The sequence below is a fragment of the Myxocyprinus asiaticus genome, chromosome 2 (genome assembly GCF_019703515.2).
Source record: "Myxocyprinus asiaticus isolate MX2 ecotype Aquarium Trade chromosome 2, UBuf_Myxa_2, whole genome shotgun sequence".
In the NCBI taxonomy this organism is placed as follows: domain Eukaryota; kingdom Metazoa; phylum Chordata; class Actinopteri; order Cypriniformes; family Catostomidae; genus Myxocyprinus; species Myxocyprinus asiaticus.
The window spans coordinates 18,915,427-18,940,022 of record NC_059345.1 but is presented as its reverse complement, the minus strand read 5'-3'; the positions used below and the strand labels follow the sequence as shown (position 1 = coordinate 18,940,022).

General features: G+C 38.3%; 1 protein-coding gene across 3 annotated transcripts in view; it reads left to right on the top strand.

Moving 5' to 3' along the window:
• The window catches only part of LOC127412198 (regulator of G-protein signaling 12-like), a 66,747-nt gene that overhangs the window by 4,339 nt on the left and 37,812 nt on the right, over window positions 1–24,596 (top strand). For all 3 annotated transcript variants that reach the window (XM_051648394.1, XM_051648401.1, XM_051648384.1), the window contains exon 3: window positions 220–321. In XM_051648394.1, coding sequence (XP_051504354.1) covers window positions 220–321 — 102 coding nt within the window. The remainder of the gene's footprint in view (window positions 1–219; window positions 322–24,596) is intronic.

The following is a 24,596-nucleotide window of genomic DNA, read 5'->3' as shown; positions in this document are numbered from 1 at the left end:
TTTTTTTTACTTTTTGTCTTGTAAGTCTGTCTTACTTTTTGATTAGCACTGTTCAACTTACATTATTTTATTAATGTTATTTCCTTTTTTTTAATGTGGCAAACAGTGTTGTGAAAATAAGAAACGTGTGTACATACAAATCTTTTGCTGCTGATAAAAATACCATTAATAGGATTGTATTGCAACTGTAGTCAGATTTGTTAATGTTTGTCCTCTCAGGAATCCAGATTTTGGGCGCTTAAAAGAGGACGGTCCTCTGTTCGAAGGCCTTCGAGTCCGGCTAAAAGACTCAGTCTGGCTCATTCACTTAATGACCTTGAGGTAAGTAGAACCAGTTTCTGCTTTGCCTCAACAAAAAACTGTCATTGTCTGTTAAATCGTAGTTTCTATAAGTCATACATTTGCCTCAGAGTAAATAATTCATGTGACCAATAAAAACAACAAAATGGGTAATGTCCCTCTTAAACTTAAAAAGTTCATTCAAAATGTACCCACCTTGTTGCCATCCCAGATGTGTATGACTTTCTTATTTCTGCTGAACACAAACAAAGATTTGTAGAAGAATGTCTCAGATTATAGGTCCATACAATGCCAGTAAATGGGGTCCAACATTTTCAAGCTCCAAAAAGCACACAAAGGCAGCATAAAAGTAATCCATATGACTCCAGTGGTTTAATCAATGTCTTCTGAAATGATCCAATCGGTTTGGGTTTAGAACCGACAAAATGTAACTCCTTTTTCACTGTACATCTTGTCATTGCAGTCTCGAGGCATGATCATGATTTCAAGCTCGATTACACTTCCTTGTGCTTGACAAATACGCATAGTGCTAGATGGCGATAGGAAGTGTAATCGAGCTTGAAATTATGATCACCAGGGAGATTTATATTTTGGTCTGTTCTCACTTATTGGTTATCAGTGCATAATCTGTCAATCTGTGTTTTACACCATTCCTGTTTTCAATTTCTGGTTGTCTTACTCCTTAAATTCCACAATTCTTTTCTGTCTCTACATACACAGAGTGGCCTTTGTGATAGAGCATAATTCTCAAGCACAACAATGTTTTTCTGTACAAAACAAAGATAACCTTTTTACTCTTATAAACACATGGTACTCTGCATTACAGTGATATTACCATTAGTATTGTCTCCCAAATGTCACTAGTTCTTCAACTGATTTAGCAGTTTAAAGGGGTAGTTCACCCTAAAAGGAAAAATTATTTCATCATTTACTCACCTTCATGTCATTCCAAATCTGTATGACAGGGGTGCTTATTATGTCGCTTGCGATCGACCGGTCGATCACAAAACAACCACTGGTCAATCTTGTGAACAGGTCAAAAGGGAAAGGGATATAAACTACACAAATAGCGATAATCTTAAAGATAGTTTTATTTCCTTATTTCGGCTCCCCCGCGCATGGATTTCCGAAACGCAGGATGGCAGGGGAAGACTGATTAATATTTACGAGGAAAACGATACCTGATTGAATAGCGTTAGGTTTATGGGTAGCATTAGGGTTGGGTTATAGATTATTTAACCAATCAGGTATCGCTTTCCTCATGAATATATATAGACCCCATCCCCTTGCCATCCTACGTTTCGGAAATTTAACCCCACTTTCTGACTGATGCCTTCTTTCTTTCAGCATGCAAATGTGTGTATGTGTGGGCGGTGTTGGGTGGTTTACGAGGACATTTTTTTAGGTTACAAACTGGTAATTACAAGGGTATTATGCTATAAATGTGGTTTATGAGGATATTTCTAGTGTCCCCTTAATTCATACTAAACGATGTTTTAAAATGTAAAAATGCAGAATGTTTTTTGTGAGGGTTAGGTTTAGGGGTAGGGTTAGGGGATAGAATCTATAGTTTGTACAGTATAAAAATCATTATGTCTATGGAGAGTCCTCATAATGATAGCTGCACCAGCATGTGTGTGTGTGTGTATGTGTGTGTGGTAAGAGTGCCCACGGTAATGCGGATACATGTGACTGTGTAGTAGAGCCCGACCGATATGGGATTTTTGAGACCAATACTGATTTTAGAAAGGGAAAAATACACTTTTCTATGTGGATTATGCACCTATTTTGCACCGATATGACTATGAAAAAGTACTCAGAAGGCTTTTTTCTTAAATATTTTTATCAAAGAACATTTGACATTATTATTATACATTGTCAACAAATTCTAGAAATTAACAATGAGAAAATAAAGAATAAATAAAAATACAATAAAAAGCTTAATAAACATCAGTACTGTTAGTATAAGTCAATTGCTGACCATTTAAATAAAGAATAAATAAAATAAATAAAATAAAATAAAAATCAGTACTGTATGTTTAGTATCAGTCAATTGCTGACCAATTAAATAAAGAATAAAAATATAATAAATAGCTAAATAAAAATCAGTACTGTATGTTTAGTATCAGTCAAATGCTGACCATTAAAATAAAGAATAAATACAAATAAAATAAATAGTTTAATTAACATCAGTACTGTTTAGTATCAGTCAATGGCTGACCATTAAAATAAAGAATAAATAAAAATAAAATAAATAGCTAAATAAACATCAGTAGTACTGTTTAGTATCAGTCAGTTGCTGACCATTTAAATAAAGAATAAATTAAAATAAAATAAATAGCTAAATCGCAATACCAGCTATACCTACGTTACAACTTAGCCTAGTTGTGACGTAAATGGGCACTAAGTCACAATTTACACTCTACTAAATATTTGAGCATTGCACCATTAAATTTATGGAGGACGTAACCCAACGTATAGACTAAATATATATGGCAGCCTCCGACCAGGAGTAACTGATGGAATAAAAAAGCAGACTCACTTAATGACATCAATGAGCTCATGTTTTGCATTTCCAGCCTGCTGTATTAGTATGTATCACCCCTCATTTATTTTAGATACGGTTCCTATATATTATTATTTACACAGGACAAATATACTATTTATTAAATCTACTTTTATTACGTATCCTATTTTAATGTCTGGAAAACCAGACTTTTAAATATTACATTTTATAAATGCAGCGACTGGAATTGTTCGGTTGAAGGTGTTACCAAACTGTGAATCCTGAACAAAACATTTTGGTGAATACATGTTTACTCATTAGCTTCCACTCAGCTGACAAGCAATGAAAGTAGCTACGTGATTAGCTAGTTAGCTATAAGCTCGTCGTCATGGAGAGTAAAAGATGGACTTTATTTACTTTCCAGCATTGTGTCTCACCAACAGCGAAGTGTGAAATCAACACTCAACACACAATCCACCACCGCACCGTTGTCTGCTGAGCTGCAAAAAGATGCTCTGATGTTTACCTTTCAGTCTGCTTCATTACTGACTGCGCTGACAAACTACGCTATGACACCAATTCTAAAGCATTGTTTTCTGCATTATATTTTCTGAAAAAAAGTTTTCATATCGGTAAAATATACACCGATACCGATATATCGGTGAAAGGCTAATATCGGCTGACTGATATCGGTCGGGCACTACTGTGTAGCCTGATAGACCTGTTCATCTATGCCGTTAATTAAACAATAATAACAAGAATTTGAGACTATTTATGGCTCTTGGCTGGATAACTTTAGTAGCTTTAAAAATATTAATGTTATTTAAAAAAATGTTTTTCAATTTCTGAACATATACTTGGATACATATTGATACTGCTGTTAGAAAATTGAGGCACTGTTTTCTTCATTTGTTTCCTTGTCTTGAAAAATCACTTCAGAACAACAATGATTACCTAAAGAACAAATGAGTTAGTATTAGTTTTGGTATCGAGTATTGTCAAATTTCACTGGTATACAGGTACCGACCAGTGAAATTTTGGTGTTGTGACAACACTTCCTACAATACATGGTAGATCTTACCATAATCGTAGTATGAAAATGTAGATCTCATGCCATAGAATTGTGAGCACTCCTGCCGTATGACCGTATGACCCGTAGGAACACAAAAGACGTAATCTAGCAAAATGTCTAAGATGCTCTTTTTCATACAATGAAAGCGAACGGTGACCACGGCTGGTCCTGGTTTGGAATGACATGGAAATGATGACAGAATTTTCATTTCGAGTGAACTATTCCTTTAAGTACTGGTTTTGTTGCCTTCTAAAAACAAAACTGTGTGGATAAAAACAAACTAAGTTGAATACTACTGAATACATTTCATACCTTTAAATATTGCAAAGCTGGAAAAGGTTTGTCACCTCTCCAAGTGTGGATTCTGAGAGGAGTAGGATTTCCCTTTGGCTTTTCCTGGAACTTAAAGCAGCCTTTTTCACAGCACTAATGCCCCTCTGGTGGTCAGGCAGACTGGAAAGTGTGGTTATGAGAACATCAGTCACGCTGGTGCTCACCAGTAGAGAAAGGGGATGTGAAATGGAGAGGCTTGTTTGGTTGGAAAATGCATGGTCTAAGCATGTTCTTTGTTGCCAGATAGCATCTAAATGAGAGGCCATTCAGTTCATTTAAGTAATACTTATCATGTTTGTGCTAAACTCAAGAAGTTGCAACAAACTCCACATCTATTTATGATGGATTTCTTAAAACCAGAAAAGAGATTTACTAGGATTTTGGTATTTACACATTTAAAAAATATAATTGAGTTACAGCAGGTTTTTATGTAGTTTAGCAACAGTTATAATCTGTCTGTCCAAGTACATGACACGATGCGTAATCAAATATTTGGAGGAAGGACGTTAAATAGGCTATACGTTGTGCATAGAGGCCAATTGTGGTCTGATTAATGTGTTTTTCATCCCGGATGAAGCCGAGCTATAATCGCATTATTTAGGTCTGTTAGTCTGACTTTGCAAAAATCTAACTGGTGTGTTCATTAATAAGATGCGTATGCTGTGTTTTTCATACAGGAAATTTGAGACTCCAATCAGTCAGATCTTTATGACCTGAGATTAGCAAGGAGAGTAGATGTAAGGTGTTTTTCATGATGACTGAGAGTTTGGAAAGCATCTTTCTCTAAGCCAACACATCCCGGGGGTTGAGGTTCAGCGCTAGCACTGACCCAACCATCTTGATTAAGCTAAATTCTTTTAGTAGCCCCAGTCTTGATGCAGTTTTGCCAGCACATGACCACATAAAAGATCGCTGCTGCTACTACTGATTGATAAAGTGTTTAGTAGAGTTCTTTTTAAGGAGAGCATATTTGCTGATCTGCATGTGGAACCCAACTACACATTAATTTATTGTCAAGGTGTTCCCCACTTGTAGGTGCACAAGGAGGTCTATAATACCTGGAATGAGCTATCCGTTAGTATTCACTTTCATCTCAATGGCAGTAGCTCAGCTGGCGCATGCAGCCCCAGAAGAATGACACTTGAATGGTGCCATCTATGATCATTGGCGGACACAATTTATTTGTAGTTTTTTCATGAGCCAATCACCTGAGCCATAAATGCCATATGAGTAATTACTCTGGAGCCACAGGAAGATGACATCCTGATAATGCTGATTGGTTGAACCACAGAAAGTGTGTAGTCTCAAGCCATTCACTAATAACTATGTCCCCGGATGGTGACATGGGTCAGTGGCACACTAAACCACCTGCAGTCTCCTTCATCGCCTTGTTAGCATTTAGTTTGAGGTGGTTAAGTTGACCCCACTCAACAAAATTGCTAAGCATGTCCCTGTTATCCTTCTTGCTCCATTCATTAATGCACACAACAATTAAAGAGTCTTAACTAACTTCTGCAAATAGTCAAATGTGTAGAAGGTGGAATTGAGTAATGACAATCCCATCCAACACAATTCTGCATTGAGATAATGGGTTGCTGGTCAGCTAGTCAGTAATCCAGGACAAGAAATGATTGCCAAACTGTGCTGACCTCAAGTTATTCAGCAGCAGCAGCTTGCTGTTGATCAGGGTGGGAAATTACCACCCAAGCCAAATGTGGGTATTTTTCTGAGGAGGCGGATGATATTGCCTTATCTATGAGCCACTGTGCTGGGCAACCTGTAAGATGTCTTACATTGGCTTAAGACAGGGGTCGACAACCTTTATGACATTTTGCCATTTTTATTTTTCCTTGTTAATCACTGAGCCACGTTTCGTGAAGCACAAATGGTTTGCACATGTTGCGCTCGTCTGTTGTTGACTAGTGCAGTTTCATCACACTTTTATTGTGTTTAGGTTTCCTTTCAGTTAATAACTAAAAAACACGTTGCGCAACCATGGCAAATGATTACAAAAAGCAGTAGGCATGCCACATGCAGGTACGAAGGATTTCATATGAACAAAATACATACTCCTTTCTCTCGCTGTTGTTTGCATGCCAGTGATTAACCCTACCTTGGTGCCCTAGGTTGCAGACCCTTGGCCTAAGACAAGAAATTCTGTTGCTTAGTAGCAATGATGTGTGCTTGTGTAAAATATTCCGATTAGATCTCAAAGAACAAGTTACATTCGCAAGGCATTTGTTTGAATCTTCAGTAGAACACATTTGATGTGCATGCAGGCTTGGCTTGTTTCAGCAGTGCAGAACAGTTTGCAACAGTTTTGGCCTTTTATATGAACACTTCAGATGCATGCTTTCATCAGGATGTGTGATTAGATTAGATTAGAAGAGGATGCAAATATGAAAACACCCTGAGATAACAGCTGTCAGGATTTAGTGCTTTGCGTGTTCCCTACACTGTGGCTGGTGTGCAAGTTAATTTCCCACCCTGGTGTTGAAGGTACTGTAGAGGACAATTGTCCCAGTTTGAATGTTATTATAAACACAAAACAAACAGTATCTAAAAACAGGCTAAATCTTCAGAACACATGTTCATTGTTAGCGTTGATAGTTTTATAGTACATTGTAGATTTATTACACAAGGATTCACCTGTTTTGCACTAATTGGTTAACTGCTGCTGCTATTTCTCAAGTTAATGAAAATTGAGAAAGTATATGCAAATGCTTCTCAGTTTAAAACACTTCTGGCCATTATTGATGATGTTTATTTCTGCGTTTTCCTGACTGTAAAAAAAGCAGACCATTTGTTAATGGTAAACAGATAAATCTCACAACCTCTAGGATCCTCCACCCATATGTGTCTGCAGTGGGTTCAATGTTAAAATTACCAGGCTTTTAAAGTTGGATATGATCATCTTGTCCAGGGTCTACATCATGTGAGGTGCCGGTCTGCAGTCAATCAAGACTAGAGGTACACAGTTCTACTTCTGGGAATCTACTTTCCTGCAGCATTAAGCTGCAATCCTGAGCTATCACATCTGTTTGTTATTTAAAGTAAATTTAAAGACCTTGATTAGCTGGTTTAGGTGTGTTCGATTAAAGCTGGAACTAAATGTTGCAGGAAAGTGAAGTGTGTCATTTCTGAATACTCCCTTTCCTGAATACTCCCTCTGTCACCCTCTGCCATTGGCCGAAGAGATAGATAGTCCCACTCCAAACTCACACCATTGGTTTAGTCAATGGCTATGTTTACACCGCAGCTGAATGTGGCCCAAATCAGATTTTTTCACACACATGTGACACAGATCTGTTAATTGAATGACCATGTGAACAGCCACAAGCACATTGAATCTGACATTTTCAAATCCTATCTGGGCCACTTTCATATGTAATCGAAAGTAAATCGGATAAGTATGCTTTTTTCCAATGTGCCTTCAGTGTGAACAGCCAGGGCAGATTCAATGTGATTTTTACATCAATCTAACTCAATATTTGTCATCTGCACACTTGATTTCCGGCATACTGTATATAGACTGTTATTGTTTAAAATGTTTAATTGCGAGTCATATTTTTTTTAGTTAATGCATTCAGTTCTTTTTAATGAAAGAAAATAAAATTATGGGCTCAACAGTTGAGTTCAGCAATTCGTTAGTAAAATATGCGCATGAAAAGATACAGAGATATATTTACATAACAGTACTCTTTGCTCATGTCACTCGCACAGAAAACACAGTTCCCTATCTGTCACTCACTCGATGTTGTGTCGATGTAGTGACACTAGGAGTCGCGCTTGGGAGCCCCAAACATCTCTGATATTTTAGAAAAGGCCAATGAGAATTGGCGAGTGGACTTCGCATGACACTCCCCTAGACATACGGGTATAAAAGAAGCCGGCTTGCAACCACTCATTCAGATTTGTTATTCGGAGCTGAGCGGTGTTGATGAAATCCACTGCCGTTCCATTCACATCTGACGAAAGCGAAGAGAAAGTGTTAAAGGCAGCTGTTGGATACGGCGCATTACAGCGGGTTCTCCCCCTCTTGCACAGATAAGTGCAAAGAACGCCCCTGGATGCTTCAGCAGCCACACTTGAGCAAACTAAAAGAGTATATTTTCTTTAAAAGAGTGAGCACTGACGGAAAGCGTCTTTTTTTTCGATTAACAATTTTTATTGATTCACATTTATGTAACTCATAAGACAAAAGATATATACATAGAATCAAACGTAACTCGAACTATTACCCCTCCCAATCCCACCCTAACCCCAACAACATAACAGTGGTCCCAAATGACATAGACACACACATGCACAAAAAAATAAAATAAATAAATAAACAGATAAACACAACAACAATAATCACGCATCCACAAATGACAAATACCCGCCCCATTTCTCCACGAACACTTTATACCTCCCCGCTCCTCTGAATGTCACATCCTCAAAGGCCGCCACCCTTCCCATCTCTGAGCACCACTCCTGAAAAGAGGGTGCTCCAGCCAACCTCCAACCCCTCAAAATGATCTGCCTGGCGATCATAACACTGGTTAAGACCCAACTCTTTATGTGTCTACTTTCAATGACAATGACCGCCCCATCACCCAAGATACAGAGTCTGGGGCAGAATGATACCTGAATGCCTAGCACATCGCACACCAGACTCTGCACCTTTAACCAAAACTTTTGTATTTCAACACACCCCCAAAAGACATGGGTTATATCTCTGTCCTCTGATTGGCATCGCCAGCAGGTGGGTGTGTCTTTAAGACCAAGCCTATACAATTTAGAGGGGGTCCAATAGAACCGATATAAAATCTTGAATTGTATAAGGCGCACCCTTGCATCTCTAGATGCAGTTTTTATGTTTTTTAAAATCCTAGCCCATTCTCCCTCCTCCAATTCCAAGTTTAAATCTTTCTCCCATAATCTCTTGAGAGTGGTTGAGACTCCGTCCCCTAGACTCTGAATTAGCAGGGAGTAATAGCAGGGATGCCTCATGACCCTTTCCAAAAGCAGAAATCACCTCTCCTAGAGTATCTGCTGCTTTAAGGGGGGTGTATGCTATTCCCAAAAATAGTACAGAGCAAGTGGCATAGCTGAAGATACCTAAAAAACTGAGATCTGGGGATCCCAAAATATTGAACCAAATTTTCAAAGGATCTCATCACACCACTCTCATAAAGATCACCAAGTGTATTAACCCCCCTCGCAATCCACTCTGACCAACAAAAAGGGGACTTATTAATGCATAGTTTGGGGTTTAGCCATAGGCTCGAGGCAACATTTAGATAAATATCTGAATTAAACACTCTGGACACTTTTGTCCATACTGAGTGCAAATGTGAAATAACGGGGTGTGATTTAACTTCTCTGGTTATATTGACAGAAAGGCTTTGCAATGGCAAAATAGGGGCAAGAACTTCTTGTTCAATGCAAAACCAGGGAGGGGCTCTTTCAGGTGGAAGCGACCAATGAGCCAAATGTCTGAGACCGAACGCATAATAATAAAACAAAATCTTGGGTAGACCTAGCCCACCTTTGTCAGTCGGCCTATGCAGCTTACTAAAATGTAATCTGGGACGCTTACCACTCCAAATAAAAGACTTTGCTATGCTCTCAAATTGCTTGAAATAAGAGATGGGGACATCTGCCGGGAGAGACTGTAGCAGGTAGTTAAATTTTGGAATACAGTTAATTTTAATAACATTAACCTTCCCAATCATCGATAAATGTAATGAAGCCCACCTGTCTACATCGCTCGAAATCCTTTTTATTAAATGGTCAAAATTAACTCTAACTAAATCAGACAAATTTGTTGGGAATAAAATACCCAAATACTTAATGCCCTGTTTGGGCCACTGGAAGGCGCCTGGCTGGAAGGCCGTTACTGGACAATATGCTGTCAGAGCCAAAGCTTCGGATTTAGACCAGTTGACTTTGTATCCTTAGAATTTGGAAAAGGAATTAATAATTCTGTGGAGACAAGGCATAGATTTAGTAGGGTCAGAGACGAATAATAAAATATCATATTCATAAAGCAGAAGCTTATGCGCCACGCCTCCCGCCATCACCCCTGGAAAATTATCCTCCTTTCTTATCGCGGCTGCTAATGGTTTCATGGCAAGACAGAACAATAATGGGGAAAGAGGGCAACCTTGCCGGGTGCCCCTATTCAGAGTAAAATAATCTGAAATGAATCCATTTGTTTGTACCGCTGCTACAGGGTGTCTATAAAGTAACTTGATCCAACCAATAAACGTACTCCCGAACCCATACATTTCCAAAATCTTAAAAAGATAATCCCATTCTACCATATCAAATGCCTTTTCGGCATCAAGTGAGATGGCAGCGACTGGAGTCTAATCATTTGCCACTGACCACATGATATTCATGAAACGTCTAATGTTATCAGAAGAGCTATGACCCCGAATAAACCCCACCTGATCTATATGTATAAGAGATGTCATAACTTGACATAATCGGTTAGCCAAAATTTTAGCCAACATTTTTACATCTAGCTGGATTAGGGAAATTGGATGGTAACTCACTCGCTTGGATCTTTGTCTTTTTTAAGAATCAGACTGATCCGGGCTTGCGTCATGGTTGGCGGAAGCTTTCCATTCTTTAATGATTCCAAATAAACTTCTAACAAAAGTGGAGCCAGTTCTGTAGCATAAGATCTAAAAAATCAGCAGCAAAGCCATCTGGCCCCGGAGCCTTGCCTGTAGGTAAGGCCTTAATTAACTCGTCAAGTTCCTCCAAGGTTATCTCAGAATCAAGAGAGTTTTTTTGCTCAGTTGTCAATTTAGGGAGTTCTAATGGTTCCACAAAATTTCTAATATCATCATCAGTAGACGAAGACGTGAAACTATAGAGATCAAGATAGAATTCTTTAAAGGCATTATTAATATCAATGGCTGAGGTAAATCTGCCACTAGCAGATTTCACTGATGGAATGGTAGAAAAAGACTCTCTCTGTTTTATATATCTAGCCAAATGCTTCCCTGCTTTGTCCCCTGACTCAAAATATGACTGTCTTGCCTTGAATAACTAAAACTCCACTTTCTGCAACAAAATAGTATTTTATCTGTATTTCAATCGGATCAATTCTCTGAAGCCATCAGACGACATTCGGCGCTTCAGCTCTGCCTCGGCACTTTTAATATTCCCTTCCAACTCCACGAGTTCTCGTGCTTTGGTCTTTTTGATGAATGAGGCATACTGTATGATCCGACCCCTAAGAACCACTTTAAGTGCCTCCCAAGCCACACCTACAGAGGATACTAAGGACCAGTTGGTCTCCATATAAACATTGATTTCAGCCTTTAGCATTTGTTGGAAATCAGGATTTTGCAAAAGGGATACATTCAAGCACCAGCTGTATGATTTCTTTTTCTCCGTATGTGGCAACACCACCAAGCTCACCAGGGCGTGATCTGAGACAAAAATGTTTCCAATTGAGCAATCGACAACAGATGAAATGAGGGACTTCTGTTCTAGAATAAATCTTACGGACTGATGAAAAAAATGTATAGTCTGTACCAGATGGGTTCAAAAGTCGCCAAACATCTGCAAGACCAAGATTTTTACACATCCTGTGAAGCGTCAATGTTGCTCTAGGGGGCTTACACACTATTGCTTCACTATGATCAAGGACTGAGCCCATCAAAAGATTAAAGTCTCCTCCCAATATTATATCACGAGGGGTACCAGCGGCTTGCAACATCCCTTCAAGATCTATAAAAAAGCCCTGATCATCAGCATTAGGTGCGTAAATATTAGCCAAAATTCAACCTTTGCCCCTGAATTTCTGCTAGAACAACAATGACTCTTCTTGATTTATCTTTAATCTGTTTGAGGCATTTTAATTGTAGATGTTTATTTATCAATATAATGACCCCCCCTGCTCTTACTTGAGCCAGCACTAAAAAAAAATTGTCCACCCCATATCTTCCCAAATTTTTCAGCTTCCTGTGGGGAAAGATATGTTTCTTGAAGAAACACTATATTATATTTCTTACATTTAAGAAAAGAAATAACCTTCCTTCTTTTTATGGGGTGCCCCAGCCCATTCACATTCCACGTGGAGAAAGATATCCCACTCATATTAACATTTGACGTTTGATATAATAGAAAAAATAAATTGTGTGTCAAAAACAAGATTACAAAGTCTCCACGGTGTCTTTTCCCCGGGGGGAGAAAGAACAGCTTCCCCGACGCGAATAGCTTCCCCGACACGAATATGTCTGGCCCCAGCTCAATATTTTTTATTTTTTTTTTGGGATAAAAAGAAGAGAAAAGACCGAAGCGGCTGGTGCGGCCTGTTCCCATTGTAAGTACGTCTTGTTCCCCCTTGGGGTACGAGGGACCATGCGACATACGTGGGGCACGGTTACGATGGGGCCGGGTGCACTTGCAACTAGGCACGCAGTGGCCTGCCTGCACCTGCACCGCCGATCCACGTAACACAGTTCAGCTGGTTGTGGCGTTTTGTATAAGGACCCCTAGTGTCACTACATTGACACAACGTCGAATGAGTGACAGATAGGGAACGTCTTGGTTACTATTGTAACCTCCGTTCTCTGATGGAGGGAAAGAGATGTTGTGTCCCTCTTACCACAACACTGAACTACCCGCTGAAATGGACGGGACTCTGTCTCGGCTCCTCAGAACAAACCTGAATGAGTGGTTGCAAGCCGGCTCCTTTTATACCCGTATGTCCGGGGGAGTGGCATGCAAATTCCACTCGCCAATTCTCATTGGCCTTTTCTCAAATATCAGAGGTGTTTGGGGCTCCCAAGTGCGACCTCTAGTGTCACTGCATCGACACAACGTCTCGTTCCCTCCATCAGGGAATGGAGGTTACAACAGTAACCAAGACATTTCTGTGTTTCTCATACTGTATCAAAATGCGAATGCAAACAAGTAAATGGAAATCTGAAATAATTATAGATAAAAGTCGTCTTACCTTTCAAATATGTAATGCCGCTTTTTCTACTGTCCTTCGACTTTATGGTGTGTTTCACTCATAAGTAATACTACACTCTTTTTTTTTTTTCTTTTTCACCCAATTTTGAATGCTCAATTCCCAGTGCGCTTTTTTTTTAAGTCCTTGTGGTGGCGTAGTGATTCACCTCAATCCGGGTGGCGGAGGATGAATCCCAGTTGCCTCTGCGTCTGAGACCATCAACCCACACATCTTATCACGTGGCTTGTTGAGCGTGTTGCCACGGAGATATAGTGCGTGTGGAGGCTTCACGCCATCCACCACGGCATCCATGCTCAACTCACCATGCGCCCCACTGAGAACGAACCACATTATAGTGACCACGAGGAGGTTACCCCATGTGACTCTACCCACCCTAGCAACTGGGCCAATTTGGTTGCTGGCTGGAGTCACTCAGCACACCCTGGGATTCGAACTAGTGAACTCCAGGGGTGGTAGCCAGCGTCTTTTACAACTGAGCTACCCAGGCCCCCAGTAATACTACACTCTTGAGCTTCGATGATAAGTAAACTGCACCATACAAAGGCAAACTACTTTATTTAAAAATATCATCAAGACGGTCTTTTTCCATCACTTGCTGAAATATTAGATATTATGTCCTATATGCTTAAAAAAAGAGCTAATTGCATTTTTAAATGCAATTTAATTCATTATTCATATTACGTTGATGAACATGCCAGAGTTTGTTAAACGCATGCTCAGGGAGGGTTATTCAAACAGCTCAGTTTAGGAGCGTCTGCTATTCAGACCTGTATCGGATGGGCTACAACCTTACAAAAAAAGTCAGATTTGATCAGAATATCAGATTTGGACCACATTCAGCTGCGGTGTGAACGTAGCCAATGTCGCCATGACTGGCTGGTCTGAATGCTCATATAAACAAAGCAATTTTTGATAGTGCTGCAATGTTTACATTTTTTCAGGGATTTCAATCTACGAATGTTTTACTTACAGTTTTCTCTGCATATTAAATTGGAATAGGAGAAAGTATTTTAACATTATAATAATTACATCAGCTTTAATTTAATTTTATATTATTTTAAACTTGTATTAGCCCATAAAGAACAGGATGATGGGAATCTGCCAAAAGGAGAGTTTTATCCATGCCAAATCTACAGCCAAAAGGGTCAAGCTATGAATTTTAGATCCTCTATTGGTCCTATAATGTCTTTTTGCTATTTTAATTTGAAGTTCAGCGTTCACCAGACTTCAACTTTAAAATGCAGTGAAAGACAAATATTATATGCATATGCTTTGTTTATGCACCCAGCCTCCCATGTTTACATACATAAATGGAAGTGAATGGAAGACAAAATCTGGTGTAACTGCCCTTGAGTTAGAGAGGCCAGATTAGTTTCCTTTCCTAATGTAATCACAAAGCCATCAGAAAAGTACTGATGGTTCGTAAGAAGTTTGAGTTGACAACATTGTTTTCTTTACAGCCAGCGAGTTTTCAAAAGGACATGTATTATACATAATTGTGCATTTTTCAAATGCAAATTTCAACCAAAAAAACAAAAAATAGCTGGCAAGTAACTGATAAACATAATAAAGCTGTGGCAACATTCTTTGTATTATTTTTATTTCAAACAAAAATCTTGAAGACATTAAGCCATTGAAAGTGAACATACCTCAATTCATAAACTTGCACAGTGTGGAGTTTCCTTCCAAATCAGCATGACATCTCAGAAAGTTTTGGAGTTGGTCTGAGTGCGTGAAGGCTTATTGCTAGTGGATTTAGTGGGAGGAGAAATGTGTCTGTAACAGAGAGTGAAAGGAGATGGGAGGAGGGAAAAGGGAGGGAGTGCAAGAGGGAGAGACAGACAGAGAACGTAGACAGGGACAGTGCAGGAACTCTTGTGGAAAGACAGACACATTCACTTCAGCTTCACCCTGTGAACTCACAGAGCGTGCGGCTGAATGGACATGTTTATTTAAGCTGGGTATCTAAATGAGCGCTGAGGACTAATAATTCTAACACACACACAAATGGAGCCAACTTTAACTCTTCAATCTTCTAAAGTAAGTTTCCTCCTGAAGTCACTAAATCTGTTTTGGATAAAACTCTGTGCATGTGGGTACTTGTTCACATATGTGTGTATATATATAATTGATCTTCATTGTAGCTCTTAAAAAACTGTTCTCCAGAATGTTTTAATTGTGCATTGTGGAGAACATGTGTCATCTCGCATTGGAATGTTTTGGTCGGTGTGGAGCAACTCCCTGAAATGTTTAGGTGAAATCTTTAAACTAACTTAACTGCAAGAAAACTGTAACTGAAGCAGATGACAACAATGAAGAATTCTCAGATCCACCCAAAGTTTCTTCATGTTCCTACTGAAACGACATTGTTAAATTTAGCCTGAAGCTGCCTGTAAACACTGTTCTCTAAGTGTATTCACTTTCACGTACCTTGTTGTTTTTGTCAAATAGCATATTGCACATTTACAGATAACTTTGCCTAATTTGTTGTTCTGTTTTTGGTTTTTATTTAATTACATACCTGTGTTTAGATTGTTACAGTTATCTGTGAGGTCACCATTATGACTCAAATGTCTACAAATAAGTGATGTTTTTAGATGAAAAAATAAATAAATAAAAAGAAAATGTGTACTGTTTTCAGTCACAAATCTGTACTTGGTCTTCATTCTTCTCTGACAGTTTTCTTCAGAAATATTTGCCCATATTCCATGTTTTTTTGACAGTTACATTTCTGATACGTTGTGCAGAGGCCACCTGTTCTGCTAAAGGGCAATGTTTTTTTTGTCTAGATGCATGGCCTGTCCGTGCTCCCAGGTCTGGTAACCCAAAACCACAAGCTATATGACTATCCCCCTTTCTAACATTAGAGGAAATGCTCCCTATGACCTGAATTTGCTGAAGATTAATAATGATTTTGATAGTCATGAAAACAAATGAGCCCCTTTGTATACTATAGCTAGATGCATTATGATAAGCTTTAGATGTTGTTAGATGCTGTTAGATAATAACATGGGTGAACAAGTGTGTGTGTGTCTGTTTGTGCGCATGGAAACAATTAGTCTTGTCCCACATCAGAGCTATATAAGCTTCAAGGTCAACTCCCAAACAAGGCCTCACTTCTATCTACATTCACCGTTTCCACCTGCCACGCCACACCCTTCTCCCTCACCCAAGATCTGGTGCATCTCACAATAACACAACCAATAGTCCTTTATGAAAGCTTTTGAGGAGTGCCTGACCATTGTGGCTCAGCAGTGATGGTTGTAGCTAATTGCTTCAAGACTCTTTCAGATGAAAGAACCCAAGCTAATGTAAAGTTAGAGGTCTGGTTTTGTCTGATGTGGGTTACATGCAGATTTATTTGTGTTTTGTTTGTTTTTAATTGTGAGAATAGTTTTGGACACAGTCAGAGAGTTAATTTTCTCCCTTTAGTTTAGCTACGTTTTTGCTTGTTTGAGCTAACCTGCCTCAAGATAGATGGGAAGCCATTAGTAGTCATTTACGGCTGCTTATTACCCCTCATTATTAACCTCTTAAAATCGGCACTTTGTGCATCAGCGGTCTGAGAGCTGCCACTTCTGGCATGGACCATGGCTCATTTACATTTATGTGCTTGGCAGATACTTTCTTGCAAAATGTTTGGGATGGTTACTTCAGCAGGTAACTGAGGAAACAAGTTTAAGGTTAAACAATTTGGAATACAGAACAATCTTAGAAATAGTAAGAGTAATAAAATGGATCAGGTGGAGGCTTCTTGTCTGGATTTATTGATTAGAGTGGCTCTACGTACGTTTTTTTTTTTTTTTTGGTTACAATTTACAAATATTATTTATTGAGTGAGTACATACAAAATCCATGTTCAAAACCCTGTCCTTGCCTCGATTCACTACGGTAAGTTTACAGTAATAATAATAATTTTCATTTTGAGCTGTTGGGTTGGATTTGGCATGAAATCACAGACTTAAATCATTTGTCCATGCGTGTTTACGTCATCTCCGTAAGCTCAGAAAAGAATGACCGACTGTGACTTGCATGTGTCAGCTTGGAAAACTATGGCGGTTCAGTCAGTCGCAGTACAGGATGGAAGGGGCAGGACATCAGTCTCCGGATGGATTTTTAACTGTCAACTGTTTGGTGGAGCTGTTTTCTTCCTATAATGCTTGGATATGTTTTCTGGTAGGGTTGTTAAGCTTATATTGGTTGTCATTCTTTAATGAATCGAACTTTACTCATATATACCGATCGCAATGTGTTTAATAGGCTATGTTTTCCGGTGGAGTTACTGTAACACGTTTACTAATATTCATGACTTCTAAGTATTTTATAACATTGCTGTAGTTTCGAGGTTCCCTAAATGTGTTTGTGTGTGCCACTGTTATCTTATTTATTTTACCCCAGTCACAGAAATGCACAAGTTATATCACTTTCCATTGTCCTTTTAGCAGATAGTGTGTTTAAACAGAGTGGACAATTTTAAATTGCATCTAAAAGCCACTTATGGTATGGTAGTTCTCCATGAAAGTATGCTCATCCCAAGTTGTTTATAATGTACCGATTTCATAATACAGTAATGTCCATATAAGTTTGTTTAGCATGTAACCATCTCTCAATTATAATTTTACTTCCAAAGAAACTATTATTTATTATAGTTTATTATTGTAATTATTATATTTCATATTTCTGCATATTATTTTCATGTTTAATAAAGTATATTTCATCCCCATCATTTTTGAATCCCCTTTTTGTGTTTTTATATTGCAGTCTTATTGTTTGGAGTGCATAGACCTACTGTTGTAGGATTACGGTTCACTTGCATTGTCCACTGAGGCTGTAAATTGGAACATAAAAATACATGTGTTCCATTGAACTCATATCAGCCATATCACGAGTTTCACCTCTTAAATTTATATGTGTAGTACAATACAAACATTAATGTGTAGTGGATGAATTATCATATTAAAATATGTAAATAAGAGTGTTGTTTATCTTCCTCAATGCAAGTAATAGCAAAATAATGTAATATCACCATGAAAATAGCATATTATGACTCTGGCTCTGCAGTTAAAGATCTCCAAGTGATAACAGGCAAAGCAGGCAACCTCAAACCATGAGATTCATCCGTGCAGAATATTAGTGCCGAAAGACTACTCGCATAATCCTCCACAAGTTTCTTGCAATTGTAAGTTTCAACCACAGATGGCACTAGAGAGCCCAAAGTTCCATAGTGCAGCTTTAAAAAAAAAAACATTAGCGTTTTTTGAAAGAAATGTCAGTGCTTGCAAGGCAGCAAAAGAAGTGTTAAAGTTTTAGGTAAGCTCTTCTTTAACATCATAATGGTTTTATGTGACATGAGGTTGAGTAAATGATGAAACAATTTTCATTTTTGAATTCATTTAGTGCTTGCTGTTGTCATGATCCTCAGGACGCATCAAGGCCAACCATTATTCATTTGATGGTTTGTGTGTAGAGTTTTGATACAAAAACACAATTTTGAGAAGAGTTAATATAGTTTTGAATTAAGTGTTTGCTTTTGCAAGAGATGTGTGACATTTTGCATGTTGTGTGTTTGCTTTGGGGTTTTGTGTGTAGAGTTTAGAGAAAATGAGCCATAGTTTCAGAAATCGTGTGTAAGCAATTGTCAAAAACTGTAACAATAATAATAACATGCTTACTTTTTATAGCACTTTCAGCCAATGCTCAAACATAAAAGTACATGTAAACAAAACAAGCAAATCAAACAATTTTATAACAAACACAATATATATACTACAGACAACAATGGAGCCCAAGTCAACAGTATAGCCCAGAGTGATGATATGGATAAGCAGGAGTGTGATCCACGAGACATTCCAAACAGAATGAGTGCAAGTGGAAAGATAAAATGTCTAAACAAGAGGTCCCTACAGGAGTGATGAAACAAACCACTGCGACCTGCAGCTCTCACACGGAGAAATGGCCTGACATCAAGTGCGGAGAACAAATGCACAACGGTCGATCGAAGTCGTAATATTGAATATAACTTTACACAGATAAAGTTAGTAAGCTATATTATTACACTAAAGTCATGTTAACAAGAATAATGTTTACATATTGTGGCTAAACTTGTGAAATAATATTTATTTTAACATTTATTGACAGACCCCATTTACTTCCATTGTAAGTGTCTTACTGGAACCAATATGCTTTATATATATATATATATATATATATATATATATATATAAATGGGGGATGAGTCAAAATTATTTTAGGTGGTAATCAGTATTCCTCTAAAGTTCACAAAGAGCTTCTTATGCTCTAGTACTTGTGCTTTAAAGAACCCAGAAACCAATACGCTGTTCTGAAGAACCTATAATATAACTTCAAAAATAACCAAAGAATCATATAGCACTATACAGTCCTTGGTGCTGCAAAAAATCTTTGGAAAAAAAAAAGAACTTATTTTTAAGAGTGAAGATGCTCCTTCTGTTCCATGGTGAGCCCTTTTAATCCATCCCTACTCTTTCCTCAGTCATTTGACAGGTTGTCTTAAACATTCCACCATGGCTTTGAAATTAGTTGGTTGGGTCCACGCTTCTGGGCACAGGGAACTATTTTTGCCAGGAAAAAGATCTGCTCTCTTATAATTATGAGTGTAAGGTTTCAGTTTGGTTCAGGCACAAAGAGAGGGAGGAAAGAGAGAACGCTTGAAAGTGTACTTGGGTGGGGTCTCGGGTTAAGCTTAGATGATGATGGATGCTTTTCCTCCAGGACAAATGAGTGCTGCCTGCTCTCCTCCCTTACTCTCACACAGAGGAGTTGGGAGATGTTTATCCTGTGTTGCAGATGCTAATGTGGCTCTGTTTAAATGCTTGCAAATATGTTCCTTGTGGGAATCTGTGTTTGAGCATTCGTTACATTACAAATTTGCTAATGCTTAGTTTGAAATGTTGGCCCCTCTGAAACTTTGATTCGCATTGCTTTGCAATAGTTTAAATCTAAAAACATCCCTGTAGCCTTACGGGCTATTCAGACTGAATGTGTTCTTGTTCTAAAAAGGCTAGATGCAATGGAAACAGAATGCAGGTGTCTCAAGACATGAGTGTATGTTTTTTTTTTTTTTTTTTTACAGGGATGCAAACTACTAACCTTTCAGCTTAAGTCAACTTTTCTGAAGCTAATTTGCCCAAATTGTTCAGTAAAATTTTCTACATTGTCCTTTTTAAAACATTGTCCTTTGTATTAAAATAACTTGAAAGGGCTACTGTAAGCTTAAACATAAAAAAAAAAAAAAAGCTTTAAATACAACCAAAAAGCTTTAAATATGACAAACAAATCAACAGAAATTAGCCTATACATCTGGAACACCTGCTATGACTTTCTCACCTTTTTCACCTCTCATGAGTTTGCATCCCTGTTTTTAAATTGTCACGGCGTTTTAAAAAATGTGGCTAAAAAGTCGTGCCACAATGGTCAAATACGTCCACCTAGCACATGTTTAAAAAAATATTGTTTGCATTCTGTTCAAAAAAGTTGAAAAACACTGCAGACGGCCACAAAAATGCATCAGATTTTTGTCTGCCGTTTTTGCTACAGACATTAACGATCGAATCGTGCAGCTTGTATTGCAGTGTGCTAATATTTCATTATTTTTGGCTGATGACAATAAAGCTGCATTAAATTTCTGATAGATCTAGATTGGAGGAGGAACCAGATCCAAATTTAGGGACAAGAATATAATTGAGACTTGGTGGTGGACTCTTTTGACTGGGGCCAGAGTGATACCATCCAGAATACCCTAGCAATTGCATAGCAATACACACACACACACACACACACACACACATGTTGGTGCGGCTATCCTGTTGAGGACTCTCCATAGACATAATGATTTTTATGTTGTACAAACTATAGATTCTATCCCCTACCCCTAAACCAAACACAAAAAACTTTCTGCATTTTTACATTGAAAAAAATACAAACATTGTTTAGTATGTTTTTTAAGCGATTTTAAGTATGGGGACACTAGAAATGTCCTCATAAACCACCCAAATCTGTACACACACACACAAATAAAAACTCTTAGCACTTTAGCAACTGCACCGCCATACACAAAATACTCAGAACACCTTATAAATCACATAACAGTGCCCTGGCAACCACCTACAACTCCCTTGCATCGTTGCAGGCAGCTTTAGAAATGTAAAAATCTAGTTTACTTTACCATAAATTGCATTTGGTAAAAGCAGCACAACATTGACTGCAGTTAAACCTTGCATTCATGGCCAGCTATATAGATACAGTACAGTGTAACCTGATACACATGATCCACTTTAACTGTTACAACAAAAACATTTTAACAATTTCAACAGCATTGTAATGCCATGGCCCTGGCCTTAGCCCACTCTGATACAGTATGCACTGTAACACGGAAACATCCATGGAAATTTGAAGGATGACTGTAACTATAGATCTTAGATTAGATACTACACTGTATTGTAGTATTGTATTGTAGGGTGTTCTGGCCAGAGGCCTAACATCCTGACACTATACTCTGGTTGTGAATGTGGGATCATCTTTTCACATGGAAATGATCCATTCATTGTTTTGGCAAAAGATTTAGGTCACTGCAATTAGCTTTTTCTCCTGCTGTTTGTAAGGACAGACCTCTACAGGCGATGTATCCTAAGACAGTGGTTAAAATATCGCTGTGGTTCATTTTATGGTTGGGAAGAGAATACATGGCCTTGGCAGATGACATATTGTGGTTGCAAGTTTGCATCTGGTTTTGTTTTTGTCCCTGACTGTAATCATGTGGTTTCATTTAGAGGTTACCGTGTCTGATGGGATGAATGGCAAACCATGTGGTGTTGTTTGTATTACAATTTTTCTGGGCTCAGAAATCGATAAATATTGGCAGCCTACATCATGAACAGTAGATGTACAGTTGATATAGACACATTTTGTTGGAGTAAACCCTCTGTTCTCCTTAAAAGGGTCATGACATGCCCTTTTTATTATTTTAATATGTTCCTTGAGGTTCACTTATAATATCAGTGCAGTTCTTTGCACAATAAGCAATCATATATTTGTAAAACATGATAATTGTCTACCCTCATTCTGACCCTTTTTGGTGCTACTTATCCTTTAAGACTTGACAGTAAACGCCCACTGTTATGACTGGCTCTCTGCTCTTGACTGACCTGCTCTCTCTACTTGCCATCTGACTGCTTACCGATGCGGGGTGGGCTATGGAAGTGATAAGCTAAAGTAGGCGTTGATGTGTTGTTGTGGAGAAGATCAGATGCAAATGTCTTCCACAGTGTCACATCACAATGTGGAGGAAGTAGAAGCATGGCTGTACTGATGACGCAATTTGCGTCACACAGGCGGTGTGTGAAAAAAGCTCGGAGGATCATCAGAGACTCCAGCCACCCGAGTCATGGGCTGCTCTCACTGTTACCATCAGACAGGCGGTATCGCAGCATCAGGACCCACACCAGCCGACTTCATGACAGCTTCTTCCCCCAAGCAATCAGACTTTTGAACTCTTGATCGCTCACGATACATATATAAGCACTGCACTTTATTAGCCTCTGAATGGACTCAACATTTTATACTTCTCTTAATAACACACTGGCAACTGACTATCAACCGACAGCTGAATGTCAACACAGCACTTCATATTTATTTCCACTGATTACGTTTGAGTACAGTGTATTTTTATTGTATACAGTCTTCTTGTTTTGTGTATACTGTATATTGTATATTATTAGGTGTATATTGTATATTGTGTTGTGTAACAATATGTGTAAATTGTGTAATGTGTAAATCAGTGACAGTAAAGGGATTTGATTTGATTTGATTTTTGACATACTGTGCACGGAGGGATCCGCAACGTGCACAACCAAAGTATACTTTGGCCTTTAGCTGAACAAATACTACCAATGTGTATAATTACTTTACATTTTTTTTTCAAATGGCAAATGACAAGTGTCATGAAAATATCACAATACATAAAATCTTAAAATAGACTTCATATATAGACATATTTATTTATTTATTTTTTATTCTGGGGTGAAATATGACCATCTACCACTAAAATATTGGATATTCTCCCTCCTACCTTCCTCCCTCTCTCTCTCTCTCTCTCTCTTTCCCTCTCTCTCTCCCTCTGCTTCTGTCTTCCTTTACCTCTCTGTCTGTTTTCCCCTTATTAGTCTTTGCCCTTCCTCCGTCGGCCTCAAAGGAAGTTTCCTCCGAGGTCTCTGATGTTATTTTCAGGCGGTTTGTTGTCTGCCAGAGATAAGAGGATGATATTTGTTGTGCCTCCTTGAAAATGACTTTGGAATCATATTTGCTTTACTTCAGCTCTGGGATGCCACTTAAAAAAGAGAAGCTTTATTTTATGACCCAAGCACACTACATCCACCATGTATTACATACTCCACTTTGAAATGTCATCAGCAGATGTAGAGTATTGAGTACATGAAATCAATTCAAGCCTGCTAGCACAACAGAATGGACACTTCTCTAATCTGGTGCCATTCGCGGATAATAAGCGGAAACTAATACTGTAAATCTACAGCCCACTTTATATCTCACTTAAACATACACACCCAACCAACATGCACACATTCATGAGCTCACAATCTTTTCTGACTCAGAGATATACACACAACCCTAGTGTAGGTAAGCCTGGCTAACTCTTATTTTTCCAACCACAAAATCTCCAAATACAGTTGAGAGCTGGTTTAAAACCAAAATGAAAAAGAAAAACACTGTAATATAATCATACTTCCTTGGTAATTACAGTGTGGGAAAGGCCCACCCAGAATGCCCAGTGCTAAGACAAATGGATCTAAATTTATCCATAGACACATTTCCAAGTAAATTCCAAACAGGGAGTTTATATAGGATAAATTGACCATAGAGTTGGAGGGGTCAAGGTTGGTTAGCATGGGCTGTAGCTTCTGCTGGTAGATGCAGTATCTACATCATTCTAGGTGAGGAATTTTTTGCCATTGACAGCCATTCAAAAATAGCCATGTATTCTGTTGAAATAAAAAATTTTGTTAGCAAGATTAAAATCATAAATATTTAATTATATATATATTTTGTTTACCAGTGCCCAGTTTTTCTTTGGAGGGCTCTTTAAAGCATGAAATTAACTTGTATTCTTCAATCTCTGCTGCCTTTGATGTCATAGCTTAGGGTAGTCATTAGTGAAAGGCTTCGGACTGTGCGCATTGTTGTGGTGTGATCAACCAATCAGCATTGTTTTAACTTAATTTCCTGCAGCTCCGGAGTAATGGAGCGTAACAGTCTGGTTCCAGAAGTAAAAATCCCATTACATTTTCCCATAGGGGAATTGATGATTAAAAATAACTTTCTAAACCTTTCAAGACAGACCTACCATA